The 15,879-nt window shown below is 36.8% G+C and overlaps 1 protein-coding gene across 1 annotated transcript in view; it reads right to left on the bottom strand.

The window, feature by feature from the left end:
• Window positions 1-15,879, bottom strand: part of FBXL13 (F-box and leucine rich repeat protein 13) — a 203,791-nt gene that overhangs the window by 133,024 nt on the left and 54,888 nt on the right. The window contains exons 8-9 of the mRNA XM_043462331.1: window positions 3,549-3,644; window positions 1,012-1,144 (exon numbers count right to left, since the gene is read on the bottom strand). Coding sequence (XP_043318266.1) covers window positions 1,012-1,144; window positions 3,549-3,644 — 229 coding nt within the window. The remainder of the gene's footprint in view (window positions 1-1,011; window positions 1,145-3,548; window positions 3,645-15,879) is intronic.

Below are 15,879 nucleotides of genomic sequence, written 5' to 3' on the forward strand. Positions count from 1 at the left end.
CCTCAAAGGACATATGTTTTAATGCAATGGGCTGAATGTTTGTGTCCCCCCAGAATTCATATATTGGAATCCTCACCCCCAATGTAATGCTGTTAGGAGGTTGGGCCTTTGGGATGTAATTAAGATGGAATTCTCATGAATAGGATTAATGCCCTTATACAAGGGATTCCAGAGAGCTCTCTCTCTCCTGCTGTCTACCATATGTGGATACAGGAAGAATACAGAAGTCAACAACTTGAACAAGGCCCTCACTAAAACCCAACCAAGACTAGGCACCCTGGTCTTAGACTTCCAGGCTTTAGAACTATGAGAAATAAGTTTCTGTTGTTTACAAGCCACCCAGCCAAAAGAGAACTTTATTATAGCAGCCTGAACTAAGACAGTTAAACACAAAACTTTACAAAGCAAGTTAGAAAACTTGGAAATAACCTTAGTGTCCATCAGTAGGAAGAAAGTTAACTAACTTATGGTATAGCCATAGTATGGTATTCCCTAAAATCAGGGAAATGATTTTAAGTACTTAAAAATAATTTAGTAGTTCTATATGTACTGACATGAAAAGATTTTCAGGGTATAAAAGAAAATATAAAACAATATTATCCCTTTAATGTTAAAAATTAAAATTGTGTATTTTTAATCACAAATGCTTAAATGTATTTTAGAAAAACAGAAAAAGTAATAATGTTGAGTACCACTGGGTAAGTGAATGGATTTGAGAGGAATGAAAGTAGATTTTTTCTTCTACTGTCTATTGTTATTATTTCTTTAGTGGGAATATGTCCTTATATTGTGGATAAATTGATGGTATATAGATACACAAATGCTAGACAAAAAAAAATCATTGAGAATGACCAAAGGACCAGGTCTCAGGGCATACAATCCAGGAAGAGCTGACTCTATTATAGGACTTTTAAATAGTTTTAATAGGCATTCTCATGGCCTAAGACTGTAACTGAAGTTTCCATTTTAAAATACAGGGAAGCAAGACAAACAGTTAGTAAACATACTTACTGACAGATCTCAAAGTTTTCAATCGGAGAACACAACCACGAAAATTCAAGCGCAGCACGTTTAGACGCCACCTTTGCAAAATAGACACTATATATTTATCTGTGATTATATTTCTTACTGCAGAAAAATCAATCTAAAAAGGATAAACAAAAATGTTAAGAAATGAGAAAGATCTTTGGCATGTGAAATTTTAAAATATTTTTAAAGCATCAAAGAACTAAAATTTCTTTATCACATCACTCTTTTTTGTTTGTTAGGGTTTTTGTGGTCATTCCCAGGTTTAATTACAAAAAGATTCCAAATGTCCAGTCCAGGTTGACAGCTGGGAGGGCAGGGATCTCACATTCACCCCCAACAAGAGTCAATTTGTCGTGGAGTGCCTGGATGCCCACCCCTTCGTTCCAGGTGAGCCCCAAGGCTTCCCCCTACTTCAATGTCAATGGACCCTTCTGCATTCATCACTAATGTGTGCCTGGTTCTTTTTTCATGAGCACAAACTATACATTGAGTGCTTGACTATGGAAAGACAATATAGTATGTGGATTATAATGGCTTTTCCATAACTCATAATTTTGTGGGGGTAGTTCTAGAGATAAGGAAAGATGATCTGAGTGCAGTGTATAAAACTGAAAAGCACAGAATTTTCTGTAACCTCTGAATGGCCAGGGCTGGTGGATAAAAAACAACATAGTATTTTTTTATTGAAGTATAGTTGACAACAGTAACATAGTGTTAAAATACTACCTTTCAGCTAAAAGATTAAGTGTACTGAACATCCTATTTCTTATTGCTTTCTGAACAAAGTTATTCTTCATGCTAAAAGGTTTATTACAGTTGTGTTACATTTGAGCACTCACAAATATAGACAGACATAATTGCAAATGAAGGGCAACAGATAATTGTGGAAAGAGAAATTTGCTGAACATTAACTTCCTACTCTGGCTTTGCTCTTCACTGCCATGTGCTCATATTTTCTCCATCTTTACCCAGTGAGGTCTCTGGGCAGGAGTGCTGGCTTTTTCTGCCAGTTTTCTGTAAGATTTGCCCTGATTTAATATGGTACATATTCCTTCTTTCCCAGACCATTTGGATTCAGTTTATTTCTTCTTTATGGGTTTTCCAAAGGAAAAAGTGACACCCCCTAATCTATCACATAAGTAAGAGATTTATTATTTTAAATCAGTGGTTCTTAGTGTGGTCCAGAGACAAGCAGCATCAGCATCACCCAGGAACTCACTGGAAATGCAAATTCTCAAGCCCTTCCTCAAAAGTACTGAGTCAGAAACTCTGGAGGTGGCAACCAGCAATCTAACAATCCCTTCCAATGATTCTGATGCATTCTCAAGTTTAAGAATCCCTGCCTTCAACTAAAAATTACGTCTAAGACAAGAATACTAAATTTGGTAGCTAAGAGGTGTTAATTAAGACGAGAACATTTTTAAAAATTATCATTGCTACATAAGGTAAGAGTAGAACACTATAGTCAAGAATGGAATGGTGCTCTGATGGGATGTAAAGATGCTGAGTTGATTATGGAGCTAGATTCCTTGTACCTTGCCAACTCCTCTTGGGTTCTTTGTCAAAGTTTCTACAGAATGACCCCAATCACCTATTCATAGGTCAGTCTGAGCACATGATATCATTAGTCCTCTAATCAATAGCAATTAAGGAGGGGTGGTAAAGTCAGCTATTGACTGGACATAGGCAACAAGGAAAATGTTGCCACTCCAACATTTGTTGATGGCATAAATGATCAGTTATTAAGATTAAAGCAGTCATCCAAGAAAAAGAAAAGAAAGGTCATCAAGGATAATACATGCTTATTTTTATCATTGGCTAAGACCTACCACTCAATGTTTCTTTGGAATGAAAAATAAAGCATGTTCTACTTTATGGGAATAGTATAAATATAGTGCAATGACAAGAATAATACAAGAGGCATGAGCCTGGGAGTCCACATTAGAAAATGCCTGAGTGTATATATGTGGATGTGCATGCAAACACACCAAGAATTATCAAACAAGCTTTGTTTACATGTTGTCTATTTTAGCCTGATTTCAAGCTCAGTAGTTTTTTTCTTCTTCTCTTTTACTCCGTATTTTGTGCTGCTTTGTTGTGTTTTTTTGAACTAAGAACAGTAGCTAATATTTATTGAGTGCTGCCCACATGCCAGACTCTACAGTAAGCACCTTTCTTGCATTTTGCTTAGTTTATCTCTGGAGCTCCTTGAGTAAGGCAATGTTAAGCCTAACTCAGATATAATAGAGCTTTATTTAAATCCAAAAAATAATATTCAATTTATTTCTACTATTTAAATTAGAAAATACTTCTATCAAATCTCTTCAAATAACATTTTTTATCTTTTCCTTCAGGCTGTGCCTGGACAAAAGTTAAACAAGCGTACCTCCTTTTTGTGATCCCATATTGTGGAGCAGGGAAGAAGGTAGTCCCCATTACTGCTATAAGGTGGCCTTACAGCAGTCTATTCTCCTTTAAGAACTAGAATAAAGACATTGCTTCAGGTAGTGTCTACTTACACCATTCCACAATGAGCCCATTTGTGTCATCAACAACCAGGAGCGATTAACTTGACCACATATTATCACATCTCTTAAACTGAGGTAGGAGAAAATCTAAACACAAAGAAAAATAATACACAATTTTGAAAAACGTGAATTTTGATCTAACTCTTCCATTTTCCATTTGTGTGAGTGTGTGTGTGTTAATAAGGGTAATACAGTCCATATATTGTGGTAGCAGGGGTTTATGTGCTTGCATTTTATCTAAAGATAGAAATTTCGTCTAGAGTTCTAGAACTTATTTGATGATGCCTTTGATATAGTGTGACCAAATTGATAGTTGCAGAAGGATGGTAAAGAAGATAGGTAGATTTATTTTGTTTTCCGAATGAAAATAGCATTCTGCTAGAAAGTGAATGATTTCCCTAAATGAAGGCATTCAATAATCGTTTGCTGAAATGAACTGGGTTCTTTTTAAAGTTACAGGATTCCTGGGAATATACTTAAAATGTATGTTGTAGTGAGTTGATATATGTATACATTGTGAAAGGATTCCTCCATCTAGTTAAACACATCCAACACTCACATATTTATCTTTATTTTAATTAATTTGTTTTTATGAGAACATTTAAGTTCTATTCTGTTAGCAGATTTCAATTTTACAACACAGTGTTATCAACCATAGTCACCATGTATCACTTTAGATTCTCAGACCTTATTCATATTATAGCTAAATGTTTATACCCTTTTTCTAAACTATGAGTTACATAGCAGAAGAAACCCAGCTGATGCAAAAATAGCAAACTGGATCATGTAAGATAAAATTACACAGGGTAAGGCACAGAGGTAGAAAGAGATGGAAAATATGAAGGAAGTTAAGAGCACATTATATAACATGAAAAGGTTATAGATAACATTATACAACCTTCTATATATGCCCTTATAGAATTTCCAGAAGAAAGGAAGAGAACAAATGAAAATCAAAGCAAAACTCAAAAATATTAAAAATAAAAATGTTTTAGAATGATGAAAAGCAACAATTATCAGATATAAGAAGCACAAGAAATCCCAAACAGGATACTTATCCCATGGCTTTGTAGTGAAATTACAAAAGGCCATAAGCAAAGGAAAACCTTAAGTGCAACCAGAGACAGATTATCTACAAAAGAATGTCACTTAGCAGTCTCAGAAAGCAAAAGTCAGCAGAAAATACTTATCAATCTCAGGTACCACATGTAAGTAAATTACAACTCAAGGATGAGTATTAAGTAGACACCCTATGACGAACATTGAGAAAGTTTGCCTTCAATGGACCCATCACAAAAGAACTTGTAAATGATGTTTATGTAAGAAGAAAGGAGTGAGATGAAATAGTAATGAGGGGCAAAGAAACTAATAAGCATAGGAGTAAACCCAATAACCTTATAAAAGCATATAATGATGATGACTAATGTGAGGGGTATAAAAAGCAAGGGACAAAACCACTAGAAAATACCAATATTCTAAGACTGGAGAGAGTAATCAGAGTTAAAATGTTCTAAATTCTGGTAATTATTCAGGAAGAAAGTTTAGATATTCATTTACTTTAAGCTTTATTAAGGTAAATGTACATGTTAAAAATATTTAAGTGAAACCATTGAAATAGAAGAAATAGAATGGATATCTTCTAAAATATAAAAATGGGGGAAGGGAATAGCTTTTTAAATTCAACAAATAAAGGCAGAAAAGGACAAAACAAGGAAGCACATAAAAAAACAAGTAGTATAAAATGAAATGAAAAACTGAATCTAAGCATATCTAGTAATAATAAACTTAACAAAATTCACCAGTGGGAAGACAAAGATTACCCCTAATAATGTTTTTGCTTTTAAGTTTTACCTTCTGATATTAATATAGCTATCAAAAATCTCCTTTCAGTTGTGTTCATCTTGTTCAGCATTGTACTTTAGGTGGATTTTTAAAGTTTATCTGATAAAGAAGGTCCCTACATTATAATTAAAGTAATTCTAACAATCTACTAAGGATATATAACAATTCTAAATGTGTAAGCATCTGAAAACATAGCCACAAGGATACAATGAGAAATTGACAAATCCACAATCATGATGAAAGGTTATATCAGAACTCTCAATTGTTGATAAAACATTCTGAGGAAATAATCTTTCCTGGATTCCTCAGTGCTCCTGCAAAAAACTCTAGTCTCTGGAGACACAGAAATCTGTATGACGTAAAGGTAATGTTTTATCTTTACTTCCTCTATAAACACTTTACTTTCCTGTGAACTATGGAGATTAGATCTGTAGCTATCTGTCTAGTTAATTCTCTGATCCGAAAGGATGATAAAAGTTTTCTTTTCTCCCCAAGAATGTCAAATGGGTATAATCCAGCCTACTTTCCTAAGTCAAGCTCCCAAGATGTCAGGAAGATCCTTACTAATTTAAATTCAAAGAGATATGGGTCCCAGGACCTTGGCAACATCTCTATGTCATAAAAATCAGTGATACTGATTCTTATCTGGCCCTTGGAGAGATGTATTTAAGCCCTGCCTCCCTGATAGGTCAGTTGGTAAAGAAGCCACCTGCAATGCAAGAGACCCTGGTTCAATCCCTGGGGCAGGAAGATGTGCTGGAGAAGGGATAGGCTACCCACTCTAGTATTCCTGGGCTTCCCTTGTGGCTCAACTGGTAAAGAATCCACCTGCAATGTGGGAGACCTGAGTTCAGTCCCTGGGTTGGGAAGATCCCCTGCAGAAGGGAAAGGCTACCCACTCCAGTATTCTGGCCTGGAGAATTCCATGGACTGTATAGTCCACGGGGTCACAAAGAGTCTGACACAACTGAACAACTCCCTGAACAACTTCATTAACTAACTCCCTCTTTTATTTACAAGGACCTTGTTACTACATTGGATCCACCCAGATAAGCAAGGATAATCTCACCATCTCAAGATCTTTAACTCACTCACATCTCCTAAGACTCTTGCCTTGTATTCACAGGTTCTGAGGCTTTGGTGGGGTATGGGGGTGGGGTGGGGGAGCAATTATTATTCTGCCTATCATACTATGTAAGGAAATGAAGGTGAAAGTGAATTTCCCCTAAAGTCAGGAACACAACAAGGGTGCCCACTCTCACAACTACTATTCAACATAGTTTTGGAAGTTTTAGTCACAGCAATCAGAGAAGAAAAAGAAAGAAAAGGAATCTAGATTGGAAAAGGAGTAAAACTCTCACTGTTTGCAGATGACATGATCCTCTACATAGAAAACCCTAAGGACACCACCAGAAAATTACTAGAGCTAATTAATATAGTAAGGTGGCAGGATATAACATTAATACACAGAAATCCCTTGCATTCCTATACACTAACAATGAGAAAACAGAGAAATTAAGGAAACAATCCCATTCACCATTGCAACAAGAAGAATAAAATACTTAGGAATAAATTTACCTAAAAAAAAAAAAAAAGACCTATATATAGAAAACTATAAAACACTGATGAAAGAAATCAAAGATTACAAAAATAGATGGAGAAATATACCGTGTTCATTGATCAGAAGAATCAATATAGTGAAAATGAGTATACTACCCAAAGCAATCTATAGATTCAATGCAATCCCTATCAAGCTACCAATGGTATTTTTCACAGAACTAGAACAAATAAGTTCACAATTTGTATAGAAATGCAAAAAACCTTGAATAGCCAAAGCAATCTTGAGAAAGAAGAATGGAACTGGAGGAATCATCCTGCCTGACTTCCGACTATACTACAAAGCTACAGTCATCAAGACAATATGGTACTGGCACAAAGACAGAAATCGAGGTCAATGAAACAGAATAGAAAGCCCAGAGATAAATCCACGCACCTATAGACACCTTATCTTTGACAAAGGTGGCAAAAATATACAATGGAGAAAAGACAGTCTCTTTAACAAGTGATGCTGGGAAAATTGGTCAGCCACTTGCAAAAGAATGCAGCTAAAACACTTTCTAACACCATACACAAAAATAAAATGGATTAAAGATCTAAATGTAAGATGAGAAACTATAAAACTCTTAGAGGAAAACATAGGCAGAACTCTCTCTGACATAAATCACATCAAGATCCTCTATGACACACCTCCCAGAGTAATGGAAATTAAATAAAAAATAAACAAACAAATGAGACCTAATTAAACTTAAAAGCTTTTGCACAACAAAAGAAACTATAAGCAAGGTGAAAAGACAGCCTTCAGAATGTGAGAAAATAATAGCAAACAAAGCAACTGACAAAGAATTAATCTCAAAAATATACAAGCAGCTCCTGCAGCTCAATACCAGAAAAATAAACAATCCAATCAAAAAATGGGCCAAAGAACTACACAGACGTTTCTCCAAAGAAGACTTACAGATAGCTAACAAGCACATGAAAAGATGCTCAACATCACTCATTATCAGAGAAATACAAATCAAAACCACAGTGAGGTACCATCTCACGCCAGTCAGAATGGCTGCTATCAAAATGTCTACAAACAATAAATGCTGGAGAGGGTGCAGAGAAAAGGGAACCCTCTTACACTATTGGTGGGAACGCAATCTAGTACAGCCAGTATGGAGAACAGTGTGGAGATTCCTTTAAAAACTGGAGATAGAACTGCCATACAACCTAGCAATCCCACTGCTGGGCATGCACACGGAGGAAACCAGAATTGAAAGAGACACATGTACCCCAATGTTCATCACAGCACTGTTTACAATAGCTAGAACATGGAAGCAACCTAGATGTCCATTGGCAGATGAATGGATAAGAAAGTTGTGGTACATATACACAGTGGAATATTACTCAGCTATTAAAAATGCATTAGAATCAGGTGAGGTGGATGAAACTGGAGCCTGTTATATAGAGTGAAGTAAGTCAGAAAGAAAAACACCAATACAGTATATCAATGCATATATATGAAATTTAGAAAGATGGTAATGATGACCCTATATACGAGACAGCAAAAGAGACACAGATATAAAAAACAGACTTTTGGACTCTGAGAGACGGCAAGTGTGAGATGATTTGAGAGAATAGTATTGAAATATGTATGTTACCATATGTGAAATAGATGACCAACCCAAGTTCGATGCATGAAGCAGGGCACTCAAAGCTGGTGCCCTGGACAATCCAGAGGGATGGAATGAGGAGGGATGAGGGAGGACAGAGGGAGGTTCCAGACTGAGGGACACGTGTACACCCATGACTGATTCATGTCAATATATGGCAAAAACCACCACAATATTGTGAAGTAATTAGCCTCCAATTAAAATAAATTAATTTTTTAAAAAAGAAGTGGGAAAAAAAAGAAAAGAAAGTGAAAGTTGCTCAGTCATGTCTGACTCTTTACAACCCCATGGACTATACAGTCCATAGAATTCTCCAGGCCAGAATACTGGAGTGGGTAGCCTTTCCCTTCTATAGGGTATCTTCCCAATTCAGGGATCAAACTCAGGTCTCCCACATTGCAGGCGGGTTCTTTACCAGCTGAGCCACCAGGGAAGCCCAAGAATACTGGAGTGGGTAGCCTATCCCTCCTCCAGTGGATCTTCTTGACCCAGGAATTTAACCAGGGTCTCCTGCATTGCAGACAGATTCTTTACCAGCTGAGCTTTACCAACATATCAGGGAAGGATATGTAAGGAAATGATCAATACTAAATTTAAGAAGCCAGTTACATCTGTGGGAGGGAAAAAAAATCCAGAGAGGCTTTAATTGTATTTGTTAAATCTTATTTCTTAAGCTGAGTGGTGATTACATTCATTATATATTTTTTGTGCATGCCTAAAATATTTTATTTTAAAAACCTCATTTTGACAAAAATATCTAGGAATGAATGTAACTAAGGTGAAAGACTAGTACACTGCAAGCAACAAAGCATTATTGAAAGACATTTAAGACCTAAATTAATGGGAAAATATCCCATGTTAATAGATTGGAGGACATAATAACAATAAAAGAAATTTAACCAGAATTTGAAATCTGCCTATGAATAAACACACACACACACACACAAACCCTGCAGATTCAAAGAGTATTCTATCAAATATCCAAGGAATTGATAATACTAACAAGAAAAGTACTTAAGATAGCAGTACTACCCAAAGTGCTCTACAAATTCAATACAGTCTCTATCAAAATGCCAATGGTCCTAGCAGGCAAGAATATACAATGGGGCAAAAACAGCCTCTTCAATAAATGGTGCTGGGAAAACTGGACAGCTACCTGTAAAAGAATTAAATTGGAACACTTTCATACACAAAGATAAATTCAAAATGGATGAAAGACCTAAATGTAATACCAGAAACTATAAAACTCTTAGAGGAAAACATAGGCAGAACATTTGATGACATAAATCAAAGCAAGATCCTCTATGTCCCACCTCCTAGAGTAATGGAAATAAAAACAAAAGTAAACAAGTGGGACCTGATTAAACTTAAAAGCTTTTGCACAGCAAAGGAAACTATAAGCAAGGTGAAATGACAACCCTCAGAATGGGAGAACATAACAGCAAATGAAACAACTGACCAAGGATTACTTTCCAAAATATACAAGCAGCTCATACAACTCAATGCCAGAAAAACAAATAACCCAATCAAAAAGTGGGGGGAAAACCTAAACAGACATTTCTCCAAAGAAGACATACAGATGGCTAACAAACACATGAAAAGATGCTTAACATCGCTCATTATTAGAGAAATGCAGATCAAAACTACAATGAGCTATCACCTCACACTGGTCAGAATGGCCATCATCAAAAAGTCTACAAACAGTAAATGCTAGAGAGTGTGGGTGTGTGCTGTTGGTGGGAATGTAAATTGATACAGCCACCATGGAAGGCAGTATGGAGATTCCTTTAAAATCTAGGGATAAAACCGCCATATGACCCAGCAATCCCACTCCTAGGCATATACCCTGAGGAAACCAAAATTGAAACAGACACATGTATCCCATTGTTCATTGCAGCACTATTTACAATAGCTAGAATGTGGAAGCAGCCTAGATGTCCATTGACAGATAAATGGGTAAAGAAGTTGTGATACATATACACAATGGAATATTACTCAGCCATAAAAAAGAACACATTTGAGTCAGTTCTAATGAGGTGGATGAACCTAGAACCTATTTTACAGAGTGAAATGAGTCAGAAACAGAAAGATAAATACTGTATTCTAATGTATATATACGGAATCAAAATGCTGTTATGTATACACTGGCCAAGTCATTCTGCAAGGACTACATGTTCAAGTTGCTTGGTAAAGCTGAAGAAGGATGACTATCAGGTTGAGATATATGTATTTCTTGAGGCTTATACAAATAAAAAATAAAAAAATAAAATGCAGGAATGAGAAAAACGTGCCTGTGAAAGGCATTGGAGCATTGGACCTTCAGTGGGAGAGGTGGGCACCCCAAGTGAGACAGGGGTGAGGGGTCGGGACTGGAAGAGGAGGGCATGGTGTGGGAGGTGAGGCACCAGCAGCATGAGGCTGGTCCAGCACAGGGCTTAGAGCCCAAGTGCACAGGAAAGGGGTCTAGTCAAGGAGTGGGACTCTAGGGGAAGAAAGTCAGGTGGTCATACTGAGGGGTAGGGTGGAGATGGACCTTAGAGATGTGAGAATCACATCCATTCATGAGATGAAGGACTGGCCTGTGTGGAGTATCAGAACAAGAGGAGTGTAAGGAGGGTGGTGCTTGCACAGGAAACATGGCTATGACAATTAGAGATTGGTACATATGGGGAAGAGGTGGATAAACCGAGTAAGCTAAAAGCCTAGAAAATTGGGATCCAGGTTTCTCCCTCTATGAGAAGGTATAGTTGTGAGTGTGGAAAGGAAGAAAACTAGAATGAGCTCTCTGCTGTTAGATTGGAATTGAGTATTAATGGGAAATCATGGTTTTCAGTACACAAGTAGATAAGAGATGAGGCTTGGAGTGGGAAAATCCTCCCCTGAAGCTCATGGAGAGTGGACTCTTGAACCAAATCAAACTTCTGTCAGCAAGAAAGAGCAGAGGGATTGACTATTGAGCAGGAAGCATCTTGCCAGTCCACTGTCCGATAGATCATCAAAGTAGGGAGCAAATGCCTTTAGCTCCAGGACGCTTTTACCACTTATTTGATTTCCTGGATCTTACTCACTAAACTGTAGTTATTGCTAGATCATGCATCAACAAACATTTTCTAAAAAGGGGCAAAAGAGTATATATTTTGACTTTGTGGGCCAAGAAGAGATGTCTTCAACTCATTGAACAACAATTCACCAAGAGATAAATTGTCTTTTTTTTACATTTGAAAATGTGAAAACTACTCTTAGTTAGAAGTTCATACAGAAAAGGTGGTGGAGGGCAGTTTTGTCCCTTAGGCCACAGTTGGCCACCCTTGCTATAAATCATCCCCGTCCCCATCTCTCCCATGATGGGCCCAGCCAAATTCTTAACCCTGTTTATTTTTTTTTGTCACCCCTGTCCTAAGGGCAACCTGTGTCCAGAAATACTCATTTCATCAGAACAAATAGAACCAAATTTAGGGACAAGAAATGAAAATTCCCCAGATATTTTTTGGCAATACTGCCTTGTCTCAAAAAGGCCAGTTTTCACAATTCCCAGAGATTAAAAATAGGATTGTTAGAATGTGAATGTATTTAAAGATTGACTAGTAATTCAGGTCATCATTAGACATAAGTGTTTTTATATGTCAGAGTAAAAGTCTTGGGTCCATTCCACCATTGATTGTGTACCAGTGGGATTGTTTAGTATTGGTTTAGTCACATTTAGTATTAGTAGGCATGTTCACTTATAGATCACATCAACTTTATCCCCATTATACAAATCAGGAAACTGAATACCAGAGAGATTAGATTACATGCTGTAGGTTATACACTATTTCAGTCAGCTCAGACTACTGTAACAAAATACCATAGACTGAGTCACATTTCTGGAGATTGGGAAGTCCAAGATCAAAGCACTGGCAGATTTGGTTCTTGGTAAGGGCTCTTTTCGTGGCTTGTAGGCATCTGCCTTCTTGCTGTGTCCTACATGGCAGAGAGGAAGCTCTGGTTTTTCTTCCTCTTTTTCTCAGGGCAATAATGCTATTATGGGGACTCTACCCACATGACCTCATCTACACCTAATAATCTCCCCAAGATCCCACCTCATAATACAATATCATCTCACTGGGAGTTCATTCTTCAACACATGAATTTGGTGGAGGCACATTCAATCCATAACACACAATTATTCGGATCTCAGATTCATACTCTGATTTTCTACATTTAAGATTCATTTCCTTACACAATTTCCACAGAAACTTTTCCCCATTCTAGAATGATAGATTGTTCTCACCCGACTGCCACCCTGCCTAGAATAGAATGAGTCACAAAACACCTTTCAGCATAAAATTTAATCCTCACCATATAAATTCTATTTTGAGCATTTTTCCAAAGGCTCATAGTTACTGGACATTTTCTAATCATAAATTTCTTGACAGTATGCAATGACTTTCATAATTTTGCTGATAAATTCTCCTAAGAGACATTTGTATAAAAATTCTGCAAACACCCATTTACTTGAATAAAAAAATTGTTCAAAAGTAAACTGCAGTTGTTTAATAAAGCCATTCTCCTCATCCAAAATCAAAATGAAAATTTTACCAGCACAAGGTCAAGAGTTTTCTGTTCATTGTTTAAACTAACCTTTCCTTTTAGCACAACACTGAATGTCAAAAAATATAACAACACTGTCACCTCCAAACACGTAGTGGAAAATTTATATCCTGTTAGAAATAGAACTCCCAAGAATAAAACAGTTAATCTGCTTTCATGTTCTATTGATGCTTAATCTTTAAAAAAAAATCAAGTATTATTTCAACACCTGGACTGTTCTTAGGAAATATCTTGTTCTGCTTACTCAAAGTAGAACATTCTAGAGAAGTTATTTTTGTGTTGTTTTTTTTTTTAGTTGAAGGATAATTGCTTTACAATATTGTATTGGTTTCTACCATACACCAACATGTGTCAGCCATAGGTATACATATGTCCCCTCCCTCTTGAGCCTCTCTCCCACTTCCCTCCTACCCCATCCTACCCCTCTAGATTGTCACAGAGCCCTGGTTTGAGTTCCCTGAGTCATACTGCAAATTCCCACTGGCTATCTGTTTTACATATGGTAGTGTATAGTTTCCATGCTACTCTGTCCATTCGTCCCACCCTCTCTTTTCCCCACTGTGTCCACAAGTCTGTTCTCTATGTCTGCGTCTCCATTGCTGCTACACAGATATGTTCATCAGTGCCATCTTTATAGATTCCATATATAAGCTTTAACATACAATATGTACTTTTCTCTTTCTGACTTCACTCTGTATAATAGGTTCTAGGTTCATCCACCTCAATAGCACTGACTCAAATGTGTTTCTTTATATGGCTGAGCAATATTCCATTGTATATATGTACTTCTTTATAGCTTCTTTATACTTTCATCTGTTGATGGACATCTAGGTTGCTTCTATGTCCTGGCTATTGTAAATAGCTCTGCAATGAACACTGGAGTACATGTGTAGTTTTCAATTATGGTTTTCTCAGGGTGTATGCCCAGTAGCAGGATTGTTGAGTATTATGGTAGTTTTATTCCTAGTTTTTTAAGGAATCTCCATATGGTCTTCCATAGTGATTGTATCAATTTACATTCCCACCAACAGTACAAGAGGATTCTGTTTTCTCCATACTCTCTCCAGCATTTATTGTTTGCAGATTTTTTAATGATGGCCATTCTGACCAGTGTGAGATGATGCTTCTTTATAGTTTTGATTTGCATTTCTCTAATAATGAGCAAACAGTGGAAACAGTGGCAGACTATTTTTTTGGGCTCCAAAATCACTGCAGATGGTGACTGCAGCCATGAAATTAAAAGATGCTTACTCCTTGGAAGGAAAGTTGTGACCAACCTAGACAGCATATTAAAAAGCAGGGATATTACTTTGCCAACAAAGGTCCGTCTAGTCAAAGCTATGGTTTTTCCAGTAGTCATGTATGGATGTGAGAGTTGGACTATAAAGAAAGCTGAGCACTGAAGAATTGATGCTTTTGAACTGTGGTATTGCAGAAGACTCTTGAGAGTCCCTTGGACTGCAAAGAGATCCAACCAGTCTATCCTAAAGGAGATCAGTCCTGAGTGTTCATTGGAAGGACTGATGTTGAAGCTGAAACTCCAATACTTTGGCCACCTGATGTGAACAGCTGACTCGTTTGAAAAGACCCTGATTCTGGGAAAGATTGAAGGCATGAGGAGAAGGGGATGACAGAGAATAAGATGGTTGGATGGCATCACCAACTCAACGGTCATGAGTTTGGGTAAACTCTGGGAGTTGGTGATGGACAGGGAGGCCTGGCGTGCTGCAGTCCATGGGGTCGCAAAGAGTCAGACACGACTGGGTGACTGAACTGAACTGAACTGAATAATGAGCAATGTTGAGCATATTTTCATGTGTTTATTAGCCATCTGTATGTCTTCTTGGGAGAAATGTCAATTTAGTTCTTTCTTCCCACTTTTTCATTGGGTTGTTTGTTTTTCTGGTGTAGAATTGCATGAGCTGCTTGTAATATTTTGGAGATTAATCCTTTGTCAGCTGTCTTATTTGCTATGATTTTCTCCTATTCTGAGGATTATCTTTTTACCTTGTTTATAGTTTCCTTTGCTGTGCAAAAAATTTTAAATTTAATTAGCTCCCACTTGTTTATTTTTGTTTTTATTTCCATTACTCTAAGAGGTGGATCATAGAGCATCTTGCTATAATTTATGTCAGAGTGTTCTGCTTATGTTTTCCTGTAAGAGTTTCATAGTTTCTGGTCTTATATTTAGGTCTTTAATTCATTTTGAGTTTATCTTTGTGTATGGTATTAGGAAGTGTTCTAATTTCATTCTTTTACAGGTAGCTGTCCAGTTTTCCCAGTACCACTTATTGAAGAGACTATCTTTTCCCTGTTTTATATTCTTGCCTCCTTTGTCAAAGATAGCATGCCCACAGGTGCCTTGGTTTACCTCTGGGCTTTCTATCTTGTTCCCTTGGTCTGTATTTCTGTTTTTGTGCCTGTACGATATTGTTTGTAGAATAGCCTAAAGTCAGGAAGGTTGATTCCTCCATTTCCATTCTTCTTCCTCCAGATTCCTTTGGCTTGTTTTTGTTTTTAATGCAGTATTTCTGATGTATAAAATGGTAGATATTCTGAAAATTTTATGAGTGTTTTCTCATGTATATAGAATCTTAAGAAAAATAAGAATTTAATGTTTTTCACATATCTTTCTTCTGTTTCTCCCTAATTTAAATTTATTCTCAAAGGAGACA

The sequence above is a fragment of the Cervus canadensis genome, chromosome 3 (assembly GCF_019320065.1).
Source record: "Cervus canadensis isolate Bull #8, Minnesota chromosome 3, ASM1932006v1, whole genome shotgun sequence".
Lineage (NCBI taxonomy): Eukaryota > Metazoa > Chordata > Mammalia > Artiodactyla > Cervidae > Cervus > Cervus canadensis.